This window comes from Ruditapes philippinarum, unplaced genomic scaffold, assembly GCF_026571515.1.
Source record: "Ruditapes philippinarum isolate M1 unplaced genomic scaffold, ASM2657151v2 ctg2115_1_1_1_1, whole genome shotgun sequence".
NCBI lineage: Eukaryota > Metazoa > Mollusca > Bivalvia > Venerida > Veneridae > Ruditapes > Ruditapes philippinarum.
Genome location: NW_026857411.1, coordinates 68,253 through 84,974, shown reverse-complemented (window position 1 = coordinate 84,974; position 16,722 = coordinate 68,253). Strand labels below are relative to the sequence as shown.

The 16,722-nt window shown below is 33.2% G+C and overlaps 1 protein-coding gene across 4 annotated transcripts in view; it reads left to right on the top strand.

Moving 5' to 3' along the window:
• Nucleotides 1-16,722, top strand: part of LOC132749646 (protocadherin gamma-A11-like) — a 122,291-nt gene that overhangs the window by 93,814 nt on the left and 11,755 nt on the right. For all 4 annotated transcript variants that reach the window (XM_060739492.1, XM_060739491.1, XM_060739493.1 and 1 more), the window contains one exon: nucleotides 1,774-4,627. In XM_060739492.1, the coding sequence (XP_060595475.1) occupies nucleotides 1,886-4,627 (2,742 nt within the window). In that variant the 5' untranslated portion in view covers nucleotides 1,774-1,885. The remainder of the gene's footprint in view (nucleotides 1-1,773; nucleotides 4,628-16,722) is intronic.

Genomic DNA, 16,722 nt, shown 5'->3' with positions numbered 1-16,722 from the left:
TTGAAATAATTTCGCTGATTCTTGTGGCAGTAGCAATAAACACATGGCATTAAATGTTTGAAATCTATTTAGTGTCTCCAAGAGCTTTCTTTGACTTCATTGTGTGAAGAGGAAAAAAGGTGATCCATAAAAATAACATTGCCATGATAATCACTTTTCTGTAAAATAAGAGCAGAGTTTTATTTGAACAGTTTTAGAGAGTGCTGGAGTTGGATAACTTTGTTGTATGATTCAGATTAGAACAATTCTGTGATTTTTTTGAAGGTAATTAGTAATTTTGTGATTAATCTGTGAAAAGTATTGTAAATTGTTAATATATATCATTCACTATGCCTAGTAATAAATAATTTGCTGGATTTACTTAATAAGTGAAATATACTCTGCATCACTAACTTTGAAAAAAAAAAATAATGGATTATACTATAATTTATTGTCTTATAAAATACGGAAAAAAAGATATTTGCTGTACAAAACTATAGAATATTTTTTTACTGTAAAGTGAAATGTTTGTACATGTTTTTCATTTATTCATTTATACATTTATTACTTAACAACTTCTGATTTGTGAAATTTCTGAGGAGTTAGATATATTTTGTGAAAGTGAGATATAATTTGAGAGAGTGAGAATTATAATAAATATTCACTAAAAAAATATAATATGAAATAGCCACTATCTTGTAGGAAATATGATTTATATAATGTTTGTGTAAGTTGCATATTATACATAGTATTCTTATGCCAGTAAGAGGTGATTTTAGTTCTGTCTTAAATCTCAAATTATGACATTTGATAATTTATTTATGATAAGAAATTTATGATGCTGTCATAATATTTTTTTATGTTTTTGAAGATTTTATTATTTTCTTACTCAAATTTGAAGATTTTATTATTCAATAAGTATTGAGTGTTAGTTTTAATTTCTGACTAAAAATAATATGTCAGAATAACTATTTATTCATGAAAAATCTGGGAATTTCATTATGAACTTTGTAAGAAATTATTATGTCACAAAAAGAGCACTCTTTCTAAAAACAAGCAATCTAATATTATAGCCTCTACTATGCTAAAATATCAAAAATGGCATGTCCATTTTTTCAATCTGGACACAAAAATTAATCATTTACAGAACAACATTACCCAAATATGTACTGACTTAGTATCAAACAGTACAAATCTTGATGTCTGCACTGGTCGCACAGGTATAATAGCAGTACCAGAAGGCAAAATTGGTTCCTCTTAATGAGAAGAAAAAAAAAATATTTTGCTATAAATAGTCTTCAGTAAATTTTAATTTTTTTTTTTTTTGATGCAGCATGCAAGCATGTTTGATTTTTTTAAAAGTTCGGTTAAATAATTTTTATGATTGAGAATAAAATCTGTGATTTTCTGTGGACGGTAAAAACAATTTAAATTCAAATGTTTCATTTAGTTCTTCTTTCCCATAGCAATATATTTTCGTAAAGTTTGAAATATATTATTAGATCAAATTCATTACTTTTTCACTACTTATTTTGATTTCAATTCTGATGAATATACTTTTTTTGTTAAATATTTTCTCATAACACAAAGGTTCTGAGATTAAATACACGATATCTGAGAGAATTTCTGAAATTTTAGATTGTTTTATTTCCGTAGGGACATCGCTCAATAAGTTGATAGGGTAAATGAAGAAGGAAAGTTATCCGTCAAATAAGAATTACATTTTCTTACAGGACGTTTCCTTCTTGTACTAGACTGTTATATTTTGACTAATGTGTTTGCGTTCTGTTTCAGACTTAAAAGATCGTGAGAGAGACGTAAATCGGAGAGAAAATCAAAGCTTCGGAGCATGAATATTTGACCACCCGCATCTTGTGAACAAATAAAACAATTCTATGTAGACGATATGGCAATATCCGGGAGAAGAAACTGTTTACATAGTCTAGTCTTAAGTTTTTTACTTAAGTTTATTGCGGCACAAAATTACCAAGTAACATTTACGATCCAAGAGGAAAAGGCTCCGGATAGCTTCGTTGGAGATGTTTCAAGTAGTTTTTCATCAAATATCCCTCGTGTGGAAGTTGGGCATATCAAATACGGGTTTCTTCAGCAGAATTATATACAAACTTTGTTAACACTGCAGCAGACGACAGGGGTTTTATCGACAGCTGTAGTAATTGATCGGGAATCAAAAACTGTTTGTCAATCTCAAGCGTTATGTTCCTTTAATTTTGACATCGCTGTTAGATCATCCCGTCCCCAGAGCTCTTTCTTCGAGATAATTTCTGTCACACTGATCATAGAAGATATAAATGATAATGCACCACTTTTCCCACACAGTCTTGTTCTACTCAATATTCCAGAGTCTGCGACAGTCGGAACTTCCTATCATATAGAAAGTGCAATTGACCTTGATGCAGGAATAAATTCAGTTCAAGGATACGAAATTGGCCAGCAGAATGGCAATTTCAGCTTGGATGTTATTCAAAAGCTTGACGGAAGCTTTACAGTTAAACTCGTTCTCAAAGCATTGCTTGATCGTGAATCGAGGGACAAATACAATGTTGTCATCATAGCTATGGATGGAGGAAATCCAAAGAAATTCGGTGCTGTATCTGTGAATATAACTGTAACCGATGCTAACGATAACGTTCCAATGTTTACCCAGACAAGTTATAATATAACAGTGCGAGAAAATGTCACTATTGGATCTACAGTTCTCAAGGTCACTGCACAAGATATGGACATCGGAAATAATGGGCAGATTCTATACAGGTTAAGCGACACTCAATTAGACTCGCGCGTAAAAAGTATATTCGAAATGTCACATGACAAAGGCGAATTAAAGTTGAAGAACAAACTGGTGTATGAATCAGGAAATTCATACAGGATAATCGTCGAAGCTAGTGACAACGGTAAACAGCCGCACGTTACCCAGGCGATCGTCATAATTCACGTCACGGACGTTGGGAACAATCCTCCCACAGTACAAATAAATTTGCTGGAACCTGGAAATACAAAGTTTAAAAAGATTTTTGAATCAGTAAATCCTGGAACATTTGTTGCACATATAAATGTTATTGACACTGATACTAATGAAAATGGTGAAGTCATTTGTGAAATCTCTGACAAAAACTTCGAACTACAGCCGATGGGTAGAAAGGGTTACAAAGCTGTTGTTAAGAATAAATTAGACAGAGAAACTCAGGATTTACATCACATTCTCATAAGTTGCCACGACTATGGAACTCCCCCACTCACCGCTTCTTCAAGTTTTATTGTTTCAGTATTAGATGAAAACGATTGTGTTCCTACTTTTACAAAGCCTGTTTTCACAGGAATGATTCCTGAAAATTATAAAGAATTCAGAACATTTGTACAAGTTCTTGCCACTGATCAAGATTTAGATAGGAATGGTGAGGTCAGATATTACATAGACGAGGAAAGCACTCCTTATAAATTCTGGATTAATGAAATGGATGGTAGCTTGCGCGCTGATCAAGTTTTCGACCGAGAGGAAACTCCCGTTGTCACGTTGAAAGTTATCGCACGAGATCTAGGAAACCCATCCTTGTCAAACAAGGCCAAAGTTCAACTGACAATCGAGGACAAAAATGACAATGCCCCGATCATTGATAATCCTAAAAATTTCACGATCATGGAAAACAAAAATTCAGGCTCTCTAGTTGGTGTTTTAAGGGCGACTGATTATGATGAAGGCAAAAATGCTCAAATGATGTTTGTCATCAAACCTGAATTCGAATTTTCAGTACCATTTGTTGTTTTTCCTGACGGCACTATTAAAACCAATCGACAGTTGGATAGAGAAGAAAAAAGCAATTATGAATTCACAGTTGTAGTGTTCGACCTTGGCACGCCTCGATTAACAAGCTCGGCAAACGTGACAATATTTGTTAAGGACATGAATGATAATGCTCCGAAACTGAAATTTCCTTTACCTAATAATAAAACGGTTATCGTACTGGGTGATGTAAGCAGGGGATATAAAGTTACGCAGATCGAAGCAAGGGATGACGATGAAGGCCTTAATACAATAAAATCATATGACATCACGTCGGGAAATGAAAAAGACCTGTTTTTCATTGATCCAAAATTAGGCGGAATTTATTTAAAGAAAAGTGTCATCATCAATCAAAATCAGACATTTTTATTAAATATAGCAGTGAAAGATGGTGGACATCCGCAGCATACGACAAATTCTAGTTTAAAGATCGTCATGGTACGGGCTTTAAATGCTACCTCACATATTAGTGGAGATGACAACAATAGTAACACTTTAATAGTCGTAATTGTTGTAATACTTACGGCTGTTCTATCTATCGTCATGATCATGGTTATATGTTTCTTACGACGATTTGATCATCGGAGCAAGGCAAGAAAAAATTTAGACATCGTAGCTCCGGACGAGAAATATCCAAAATGTTACATGGAAGACCCCTCTCACTATCTCACCAATTCTAAAGATAGTCATGAACATTTGACACTGTCCTATGATCCGATGACGAATATTACAACAATGAAGAGAAAAGAAGTTAGTTTTGATATAGACGATCATACAGATCACAGTGATACTCGAGAAAATCATAACACAACTATGTCAACATTCTCCGTACCAGAATCTGAAAAGGTGAGTTATGTTTTACATTTACTAACATTAATTAACCTTTACCTGCTGAATTTTTGCAACAAATTTGCTCAATTTTTAAATTCTGAACAGTCCATTTTAAGTTTAAAGAAACTCCACTGAGGTACAAAAGCCTAATAACATAAAATTTTAATTTCTCACATAGAGCAGCTGGGTAACTTAAAACAGAATGATATGCAAAAGAAAGAAAAAATTATTTCCAGTCTTGTCTTGTCAAAAAATGTCATTGGAGCCCCTTTAACCCATTACTTCATGAGCATTTTGTGAAAAATGGCTGTTTTCATTGAAAAGTCTCCCGTTACAAGTTCAAATTGCTATAATACTATTAAAACTGCTTCAACACTAATCAAACTTGGCACAAATGTTGACTGGACCATTGCCCTTGCAACAACATGCTCAGGCTTAAATTTTCTGTTACCATGGCAACGAGGGGACATCTCAAAATTGCCAAAAATCACTATTTTGCGTTGATTTTTTCCATCAAAATTGATTCCAAAGTGCTGCAACTTCTCAATGGATTGAGATAGAGTCAAATGCTTTTCAGCGTTGGTTACACGTTACCTTATGATCAATCTGGGGTCATTTACAGCCTCTCACAAGTCCAAAATTTTCTTGGCGATGAGGGGGACTCCGCCCCCCTTCAAACCCCCCAAACAGAAGGGGGCACATCCCCCTTCTGGCAACACCCTGATGTATCTTTTGGTTGGGGGGCCGCGCCGAAAAAGAGGTCACTTTTTTTAACAACATTTCTCAAACAAAAACAAGTGTTGGGGGCCTAAATAAGACATTTTTTCATCATTTGAGACAACAAAAAGGGGGGGGGTGAAAAAGGCGTTAAAAGGCGTGTATATGAAGTAATGGGTTAACAGATTTCACTATCAAATACCAAAACTAAGCTTCCATTTAATAGTCAAGAGCTACAGGCCAGCCTACATGTCCAGGTCTGGCTATATTTTGGAGTAATCATTTTCTGTTCCAGCAGTTTAAGGGTTAATAATAGAATTGAGATCTAGAAAGGCACGGATATGTAGTCATATTAAAGGAACTCCACTGAGGTCCAGAAGCCTGGAAACAGAATTTGAAATTCTTACATAGATCAGCTAGGGCACTAAATATAACAGAAAGAAATGAAAAAGATAAGTAAGAAATATACTTAAAATAAATTGAAAATCTTAATCTTGTGCTATGAGTGAAAAATTATTTCCAGTCCTGTTATGTCAAAATCCCTCAGTGTCCCTTTAGATTTCATGCCTATTGTTTTCAGCTCAAGGTGAACTTTAGTGATTTGCCTTATAACCATTAAGGTTGAAATTTTGAAATTTAGAAACTAGACCATCAAACTTTTGATATTTGGTTTAAGTCTCAGTTTTGGATCATGTTGAAGGTTAATAATTTATTGTTAATACATTCTAAGGTGAGTGAATATTTGTCGCAATGTAAGTAAAAGTAATCAAACAGAAATATAAAGTAACTAAAGTTAACATACTCTGAAAATTGATATTATGTTGTTGTTTTTTGGCAAATATGATATTGTAATATATTTTATTTTTAAAATTTACAATGCCATTTTCAATTTTGATCATTATATTGTTTTGAGAGAATTTATTATTAAGAATATAATAAATATTGACTTTGAGTAATGGAATTTTAAATTCAATATAGAATTACATACATAATGTATTTAGCCACAAGGCTAAAATTGTAATACACATTTAATGACTAATTTGTTCAATTTGGACTTTCGGATGTATTACCTTAATTGAGTTGAAAACTATTCCTTAAATATACTTTACCATTTAGCTAATTGAAAGTAATTTCTGAATAATTGATAAAACAAAGTAATTCCAAGAATTGTATCTTAAAGGAGCTTCTAAGTGAGGTCAAATATTTAAGGCCTGAAAAATAAAATTTAAAATTCTTACTTAAATGGATTCGAACAATTAAATTGGAAAAATATATAAAAGATAATCAGAATGAAAATAAACAACCATTATTGTGTGATTATTCAGCTGATGTGAGTTAATTTATAAAAAAGTGTTTAAATCTTTTCTATTTGGGATAATTTTTGCGCAATTAAAATGATAATTCTGGAGAAAAAAAAAACATTTTGAGCCATTATGACCAGAATCTTTAGATACAAGTTATTTCTCCAGACCTGCATCAAAAAGATATAATAATTTCAGAAATAATTCTTTTCCTTCTTAGTCCAAAGCTTGAGTGGAGTCCCTTTAAAGGACAAATTGTGATGTCACTGACAAATCAGTGATGATAGATTATGTCATCAATCAAGTCTTCAATCAAAATCCAATTAAGAAGCCTTCTTACAATTGTCAAGTTATATATTTAAATTAAGCAGTGAATGTTAATGATATTTGTTTCTTAGATTCTTTTAGGAAAGTAAATTATGTAAAAGATAAGTGCCTCAATTTATGTCAAACAGCTCCGTAATTGATAATCACAGATTTTTGCATATTTCAATGTAACATCATTTATTTCAATTAAAAGTGAATTTATAGGAAACAATTGATGGTAAATCTCTTCCTGATTGAAATTAGTCTCCTTAAAACATTAATGAGCGATCCGAGATTTCGCACTTTTTCCCACAGCCGATGTTCGAAGTAATTAAACAAACGAAAATTTGGCGATAATCAGATTTGGTTTCAGGACAGACCACGGCATTAAACGAACATTTTTCTGATTATAAAACAGTAAAAGCACTTGGGGGGGTTTTCAAAGTTTAAAACAAATTTCATGTAAAATATTGGTATGGAAGGCGTACGGCCTGCTACGCTGGGTCTGAAAGCACTAAATTGTTAAAATAGATGTGAAATTAACATCCTTAGAGGAAACTTTAGCTACTGCAAATTTAATTAAGAATGGAAACTTTTCAATTAGTCATTACGCAATACGTGTTTCGTTCATTTTCTTCAATAGAACGTTTTGGAGAAAAGAAAAAAAAAGTCATGAGCCGCAAACATGAAAATTTGCGGAAAAAGCTATTAAAGAGGGTGAGATTTTAACATGTAAATTGACAAATTTTTAATTTAATGAAGTATTCAATCATTCTAATGCACTTAATACGCATTATTTTGGTTAAAGATCGGTGCGCATTAAATGGACTTTGACATCTAATGTATTGCACAGGTTTTGTGAAATGTTTCAATTGTTAAAATGTTTATTTTCTATTTTTGATATAGCAAAAAGATTGCCCATATGATTATAATGAATATTTTTAAGTTATTAATTACTTTGAGTACTTGTGACAATAATTTGTTAGAATAATATGAATTGATTTTGTCAATATCCAAATTTTATTTAGATATAATCTCCTTAGCTGAGTCCCGCTTTCAATTTGCAATAGTCCATTGTCAGCCTTACTATAAAATACTGAGTCCAGGCTTCATGACTTTACTACCACCATATCAGCCAAGTGGGACCCGGGGTTTAAAGGATTTCAATAACAAAGTACTTAAATCAAGTGGCCAATCAAGCAGAGTACAGACAGGCATGGTGTAAATATTTGTGGCAACTGCAAGAGATAAACCAGTCTGCCATCAGTATAAATGCCAGGCCAGCCCACACATCCACTCAGTCTGACCAGGGCTCGAATACTGACCGTAGCTCAAGTTTTGTTCATTTATATTGAAATCATGTTGTTTTTTCCAAATTCAAATCACAGGAATATTACATACATTTAATACATTTCATTCTCAAAGAAGTAAAATATTTCTTTTGATTAAAAGGACGAAGCATATTTCTCCCACAGTTAAAGTTTCATTCTTGTAATAATTCTGCCTGGTGGATTAATTGAAGACAAAAAATTGACAAATTATAAAAAACTGGAATGTTACACCATTTGTTTGTTTTAAATCTCAGATTAGCGTATAATTACAAGATTATTAAAACAGTGTATGATTGTGAACAAACAAATTGTGATTGTGAAAACAGGCCATGATTCTGAAGAGAAATTTTTTTTTTTCCGATGGATATTTTTTAAGAAGAATGAACGGCTGAGTTTTTTTGTTAGTTTTTGTTGTTGCAAAAAACAATTTGTTAAATAAATATTCTAATGAGTGATTGATATGAGAAACTTTTTTGAAAATGTTGTCTGCTTAGTTTTTGAATTTATCCAATTTTCTTTTACAAGGTTACCATACCAACCAGAGTTACAGGGTATTTAAAGCTATATGTTTATCTTATGATTTATTTTCATAAAATTTATAAATGGTAAAATTATGTGTGTTATTCTTTTTTGCAAAATCTTGATTGTTTCTCGAAAAAGCAGCAACAAAGACTATATCTCTATTTTTATACACTCGTAAACAAAATAAAGTATTCCAGAACATTAGATAATGCTGCTATTTTAAAAAGAGATTTTTAATCGTCCATCTAAATGAATATGTGCATGTGCAATTCACTTTAAAGGAAATATACAAATATAATTTCTTAGAAATTTAATCTTTTTTCAAAATTCATTTCAGTGTTTTTTTATTAATTAAAGGCAGCAGATATATAGCTTTATAGTCATTTAAAGACAGTTCCTGCAAATACCTCTTTCTCTCATTATTCAAGAGATGGCAGGGTTCCAATAATATTGTCATTATTTGTGAAATGAGAATTTCTGTTTATAATTCATAATGTAACTGAAGTATGTATAGCATTACTTATCTGTCAGTGGCATGACAGCATGGTATGGTAGAGCAATAGAGCACGTTTTTATGATGGCATAGTATGGTAAAGTATTTTTTGGGGGAAATTACCCCACACAATGAACCATAGCTAAAAAAGATTGTAAAAACATTCACCAGAAATAATAGCAGTTTTTCTTTTGAAGTACTGACAATTTTTTTCTCCATCTTGAAGGAACTGGCAATTAATTGGCATTTAATTGTTCTTGTTGGTTAGAACTTTTGTTAATGTCCAAAATTTTTAAAGAATTTGGCAATTACTTACATTGTTTGTGAGTCTGTCTGGAAAATCAGGCTGTTAAAAAGAACTAAGACAATTTCTTTGGTATTTTTGAAAGTCACTAATGACCTTGTTACATTGTCATTCCGGACTGCATATTTCCAAAAACAACATCTGTATAATGTAACTTTAAGGAAAGATCTAATCTTATTGAATAAGTCAGGGCCTATTTATTTAATCCCCAATACCCCCTCCCCCTGAAATGTTTCTTAGAGTGAAAAGTTAAAAAGTATTAATAATTAATTTATTTTGCAAAATTCTAAAAAGCGCCATCAATCAGTACTTTAAGTACCAAAATATTTATCAGTTTATAATTTCTTAAGAAAATAGACGCCCTTGGCAGTCATTTTTGTGTCGCCTTGAAAAGGTGACATATAGGGGTTACTTTCGTCGGCGGTGTCGGCGGCGTCTGTGTCGGCGTCCCCTAAAGCTTGTCCGGAGTATAACTCAGTCACTATAAGTCTGATTGACTTCAAACTTGGTATGCATGCTTCTTTCAATAACCCAAAGTGCAGTGCACAAGGACCGGTACTCTGCAGTTCTTATTTTTTGAGTTATTGCCCTTTGTTAATTTTCATACTTTAATTTTGTCCGGGCCATTTCTCTTCAACTAAAAAAGCTATGGACTTGAAACTTCATAGGATGATAGATCTCATTATTAAGAAGTGCAGTGCACAAGAACCAGTACTCTGCACTTCTAATTTTGAGTTATTGCCCTTTGTTAATTTCATACTTTATTTTTGTCCGGGCCATTTCTCCTAATGTATAAAAGCCATGGACTTGAAACTTCATAGGATGATAGGTCTCATTAAGAAGAAGTGCAGTGCACAAGAACTGGAACTCTGCATTTCTTATTTTTTGAGTTATTGCCTTTGTTTATTTTCATACTTTAATTTTGTCCGGGCCATTTCTCCTTAAGTATAAAAGCTATGGACTTGAAACTTCATAGGATGATAGATCTCATTATTAAGAAGTGCAGTGCACAATAATCGGGACTCTGCATTTCTTAATTTTTGAGTTATGGCCCTTTGTTAATTTTCATACTTAATTTTTGTCCAGGCCATTTCTCCTTAAGTATAAAAGTTATGGACTTGAAACTTCATAGGATGATAGATCTCATTAAAAAGAAGTGCAGTGCATAAGAACTGATACTCTGCATTTCTTATTTTTGAGTTATTGCCCTTTGTTGATTTTCTTACTTTATTTTTGTCCTGGTCATTTCTCCTCAAGTATGAAAGCTATTTACTTGAAACATCATAGAATGATAGATCTTATTAATAAGAAGTGCAGTGTACAGAAACTGCTGCTCTGCACTTATTATTTTTAGCTCACCTGTCACAAAGTGACAGGGTGAGCTTTTGTGATCGCTTTTCGTCCGGCGTCCGTCCGTCCGTCCGTCGTCCGTCCGTCCGTAAACTTTTGCTTTAAATGACATCTCCTCATAAACCACTGAGCCAATTTAATCCAAACTTCACAGGAATGTTCCTTTGGTGGTCACCTTTAAAAATTGTTCAAAGAATTTAATTCCATGCAGAACTCTGGTTGCCATGGCAACCGAAAGAAAAATCTTTAAATATCTTCTTTTAAACAACCCTAAAAGCTTGAGCTTAGATATTTGGCATGAAACATCTTCTAATGAGTGTCTACCAAGTTTGTTCAAATAAAAGCCCTGGGGTCAAAATTGGCCCCGCCCCAGGGGGTCATTGATTTTCCCTATATGCATATAGTAAAAACTTAAAAAATCTTCTTTTAAAGAACCGTAAGAGTTAGAGCTTAGATATTTGGCATGAAACATCTTCTAGTGAGTGTCTACTAAGTTTGTTCAAATAAAAGCCCTGGGGTCAAAATTGGCCCTGCCCCGGGGGATCATTGATTTTCCCTATATGCATATAGTAAAAACTTAAAAAATCTTCTTTTAAAGAACTGTAAGAGCTAGAGCTTAGATATTTGGCATGAAACATCTTCTAGTGAATGTCTACCAAGTTTGTTCAAATAAAAGCCCTGGGGTCAAATTTGGCCCCGCCCAAGGGGGTCATTGATTTTCCCTATATGCATATACTAAAAACTTAAAAATCTTCTTTTTAAAGAACTGTTAGAGCTAGAGCTAAGATATTTAGCATGAAACATCTTCTATAGAGTGTCTACCAAGTTTGTTCAAATAAAAGCCCTGAGGTCAAAATTGGCCCTGCCCCAGGGGTTCATAGATTTTCCCTATATGCATATAGTAAAAACTTAAAATATTCTCTTTTAAAGAACCAAAAGAGCTAGAGCTAAGATATTTGGCATGAAACATCTTCTAGTGAGTGTCTACCAAGTTTGTTCAAATAAAAGCCCTGGGGTCAAAATTGGCCCCGCCCCGTGGGTCATTGATTTTCCCTATATGCATATAGTAAAAACTTAAAAAATCTTCTTTTAAAGAACTGTTAGAGCTAGAGCTTAGATATTTGGCATGAAACATCTTCTAGTGAATGTCTACCAAGTTTGTTCAAATAAAAGCCCTAGGGTCAAAATTGGCCCTGCCCCAGGGGGTCATTGATTTTCCCTATATGCATATAGTAAAAACTTAAAAAATCTTCTTTTAAAGAACCCAAAGAGCTAGAGCTAAGATATTTAGCATGAAACATGTTCTAATGGGTGTCTACCAAGTATGTTCAAATAAAAGCCCAGGGGTCAAAACTGGGCCCGCCCCGTGGGTCATTGATTTTCCTTATATGTGTATAGCAAAAACTTAAAAATCTTCTTTGAAAAAACCCAAATAGCTAGAGTTTAGATATTAAGCATGAAACATCTTTAAGTAAATATCTACAAAGTTTGTTCAAATAAAAGCCCGGGGGTAAAAACTCGCCCTGCCCCAGGGGTGTCATTGTTTTTAACTATATGTGTATAGTAAAAACTTAAAAAATCTTCTTTTAAAAAACCCAATGAGCTAGAACTTAGATGTTTAGCAATTGAAACATCTTCTTATGGGTGTCTACCAAGTCTGTTCAAATAAACAAATAAAAGCCCTTGGGTAAAAATTGGCCCGGGGGGAGGGGGGGGGCTATATACAGGTGAGCGACCTCAGGGCCATCATGGCCCTCTTGTTTTAGTTATTGCCCTTTGTTATTTTTCATATTTCATTTTTGTCCTGGCCATTTCCCCTAAACTACATTGTTCACAAGGCGACACATCCGACTCGCGGAGTTCTAGTATTGTTTGAAATTAATTTTTTTGTATACACCTTCAAATAATAGTCCTTATTCGATCATACTTTTTCTTTTTATGAAACATATTGTTGGGCTCAGCTTCATATATTTGCTATAAGAAATGGTTGATAATTTCTCCCTATTGAGTATTTCAAGCATGATGCCTGCAGACTTGAGGTTGTCCAGTCTTGTATTACAGTCCATAATGATTCTGAGTTACCAACCAACAACTTGTAATGTGCAGATCTCGTGTAGTAATTCATATGTAACAATATATAAATTTCCTACGATACTGACAGAAACATCATTTTATTTGGTTTTACTGCATACCAATACAGTCTAGGTCATAATTATGGCGCTGGTTTTGGCTAACCTCCGGTGTTACAAACTTAAAGCAACACCAGGTGTCAAAACCACCTCACCTGCTGGAGCTAAGAGATACATAGACGCTATTAAATCGAACCCATTTAGTTGCCTCTTACGACCACGAAGGGATAAAGAGTGGCAGAAACATCATGATTATGAGACAGACATGCATTTTTTCCTACAAGTATTCTCATTTGGGAATAAATATAAAGTAACATTTTTCTGATACCATACTACATTGTAAGTTAAAGCCAAAATAAAAACACTTACAGATTGTTATTACTTGAAGAAATGTCAATTCCATAAAATATGTCTTGAACCTTAATTGAGCTCTATTTAAGTTAGTTTTTAAGATATATTTAAAAAAAAAAAAAAGACCATTTCCATTTTGAAAGGAAAGATTCGGCTTGCTTGCCTTCACTATAAATGATTAAATTTTAATTTAGAACTGTTTGCCATCTGACACACAAGACACACTTTCTGTACATCCTCAACAGTATTAATCCTTTCCTCCCTAAATTTGTATACAATGGACTTGGCCAGCTTTGAATTTGGTTATGTCCATTGTCATTATAAGGGATTTCAACACGTAAAATGGAATTAGCTCAAAGTATAACGTCTGCTCAGATTTCAGAGATGTCGGCACGATATGGCCAGTTATGTGTTGACCTGCCGTAAAAATCCAAACAAACAAACAATTCAGAGATGTGGCATAGACATTAAAATAAGTTCTATTTCAGTCATAACTTGAAACACATTAAATGGTCATTTTGGAGAAAAAAACATCTCAACTTGGCTTGATTCAGTTTCGTGGGAATAATATTTCTGCTATATTGCATGCAGTGAAGAATAAATATATACAAGATTGATGGACAATGTCATACAATTGTTGTAAATGTCTGAGGTCATACAGTTTGTATAGACAAAATGTCTCCCGTTATAGATTGCTACAATGTTATGTTTCAGAGCTTTAACTCTTGTCCCCCACCTCCACTAAATATCTTAAATGGACTTGTCCGTCCATGAATCTGTATAAGATCATCATTATACCCTCAAAAACGAAGTTTGGGGGGGTATATAGGAGTCACCCGGTGGTCGGGCGGTCGGTCCAGACGTCCGTTGCATTTTCCTTGTCAGGACCATAACTTGAAGACTAATGGTTGGAATTCAATATAACTACATACAATGGTCAAGCACATTGAGAGGAAGTGCAGTGCACAAGAACCATAACTATCTTGACTAATTACAGAGTTACTGCCCTTTGTTACTTTTCCTTGTCCGGGGCATAACTTGAACACTACTGGTTGGAATTCAAAACAACTTCATACAATTGTCAAACACAATAAGGGGAAGTGCAGTGCACAAGAACCATAACTCCATCTTGACTAATTACAGGGTTACTGCCCTTTGTTACTTTTCTATTGCTTTTTTTTGTCCGGAACATAACTTGAAGACTAATGGTTGGAATTCAATATAACTTCATACAATGGTCAAGCACATTGAGAGGAAGTGCAGTGCACAAGAACCATAACTCCATCTTGACAAATTACAGAGTTATTGCCCTTTGTTACTTTTCCTTGTCCAGAGCATAACTTGAAAACTACTGTTTGGAATTCAATACAACTTCATACAGTTGTCAAGGACATTAAAAGGAAGTGCAGTGCATAAGAGCCATAACTCCATTTTGACAAAATACAGAGTTACTGCACTTTGATACTTTTCCTTGTCTGGAGCATAACTTAAAACGTACTGGTTGAAATTCAAAACAACTTCATACAATGGTCAAGCACAAAAAGAGGAAGCGCAGTGCACAAGAACTATAACTCCATCTTCAGTATTTATAGAGTTATTGCCCTTTGTTCCTTTTCTTTGTCTTTCTGGACTTATTACAGAGTAATTCAATAAAACTTCATCAATGGCCAACCACATTGAAAGGAAATGCAATATACAAGAACCACAACTATCTTTAATTGCCCACAACCATAACTCTATATTTCAATTCTTTTACAAGATATTCTGTTACTAGTAACATCCTCATTTCCGAAGCAGTCTTGTGGGGGTATTAATCACATTTAGTGATAGTTCTAGTTTGTTTTGGAAAAATTTCAAAATATGTACAGACATATGTACAATACTTATTTATAGTAACAAGGTACATCAGATTGACAAGTTGGATAACTCTGCCTACAATATTGACAGAATTATGCCCCTTTGGAACTTAGAAATTTTGGTTCAAGTTTTTTTGTAAAGTCAAATATCTCAATTATTGCTCGAGATATTCAATTGAAATTTAAAACACTCTTTTATAGTAACAATGTACATCAGTTTGCAAAATTGCATAACTCTGCCTGCAATATTTGCAGAATTGTTTGCCCCTTTGAAACTTAGAAATTTTGGTTAAAGGTTAAAGGTCTTCAAAGATATTTACTACTTTACACATGCACTTAGGGTCATAATTGGAGGGTCATAATTGTATGTCACTGACCAAGTTCCATAACTCTATCTTGCATTAAGGCTGATTCATATCCCCTTTTCTACTTAGTCTCTTGGTAAATGTTTACATGCAAGTTTTACATATCTCAATAACTATTAAAGATATTTATTTAAAACTTCACATATGCATTTAGGGTCATAATTGTAGGTCACTGACAAAGATCCATAATTCTATCTTGCATTTAGGCTGATTTTTCTCCCCTTTTTCAACTTAGAAATTCATGGTAAAGTTTTGCTTGTAAGCTGTTATCTCAATAACTACTGAAGGGTTTGTGCCTTTTTTGGGACAATTTTGTGCATTCATAATAATAAAGCAGTGATTTACTTGATAAAACATCTTAATAACAAGCCTTTGTACCTTTTCTGTCAAATTTATGTATTCATAGGTAATTAGTATTATTATACTCAATAAAACACCCTTGTGACATTACCTTCTGAATAGTCAAGCCAATACTGTATAATTAGACTCTCTCTAAGGCCTATAACATGAATTTATAAAAAAAAATTAGCCCTTTTGTGAACTTAAAAAATTTAACATTATCAAGGCTCTTTTACTATCAAGCACTTAGAATAGTCGAGCATGCTGTCCTACAGACAGCTCTTGTTATTATAACTTTTTTATTTTTTAAGGTATCTACCTCAAACTTCAAATACTTATTCCTTATCATCAATTACATTTAATGTGACAATGTTCATATCTCTTGAAGCAATATTTACACATTTATCTCTCTATGAACTTAGGATTTTCTTTAAGAAATATAAAAACTTCTTTACTTTTTAAGGTATCTACTTCAAACTTCAAATATATATTTCTTATCATTACACAAATGTTGTTTGACAAGGTCCATAACTCTAGCATGACTATTTCTAGAATTATTCCCCTTGATCTTGGAATTTATGTTAACAAATATTATTTTTTTACTATAACTTAATACATAATTATACATAATTGATTTTTCTTTCATAGTTTTGTCCTCCTTACTGCGTCCAGTATTTTATTAGTCGAGCTTCGCTGTCTCCTGTGACAGCTCTTGTTTTGTATACACCTTCAAATAATAGTCCTTA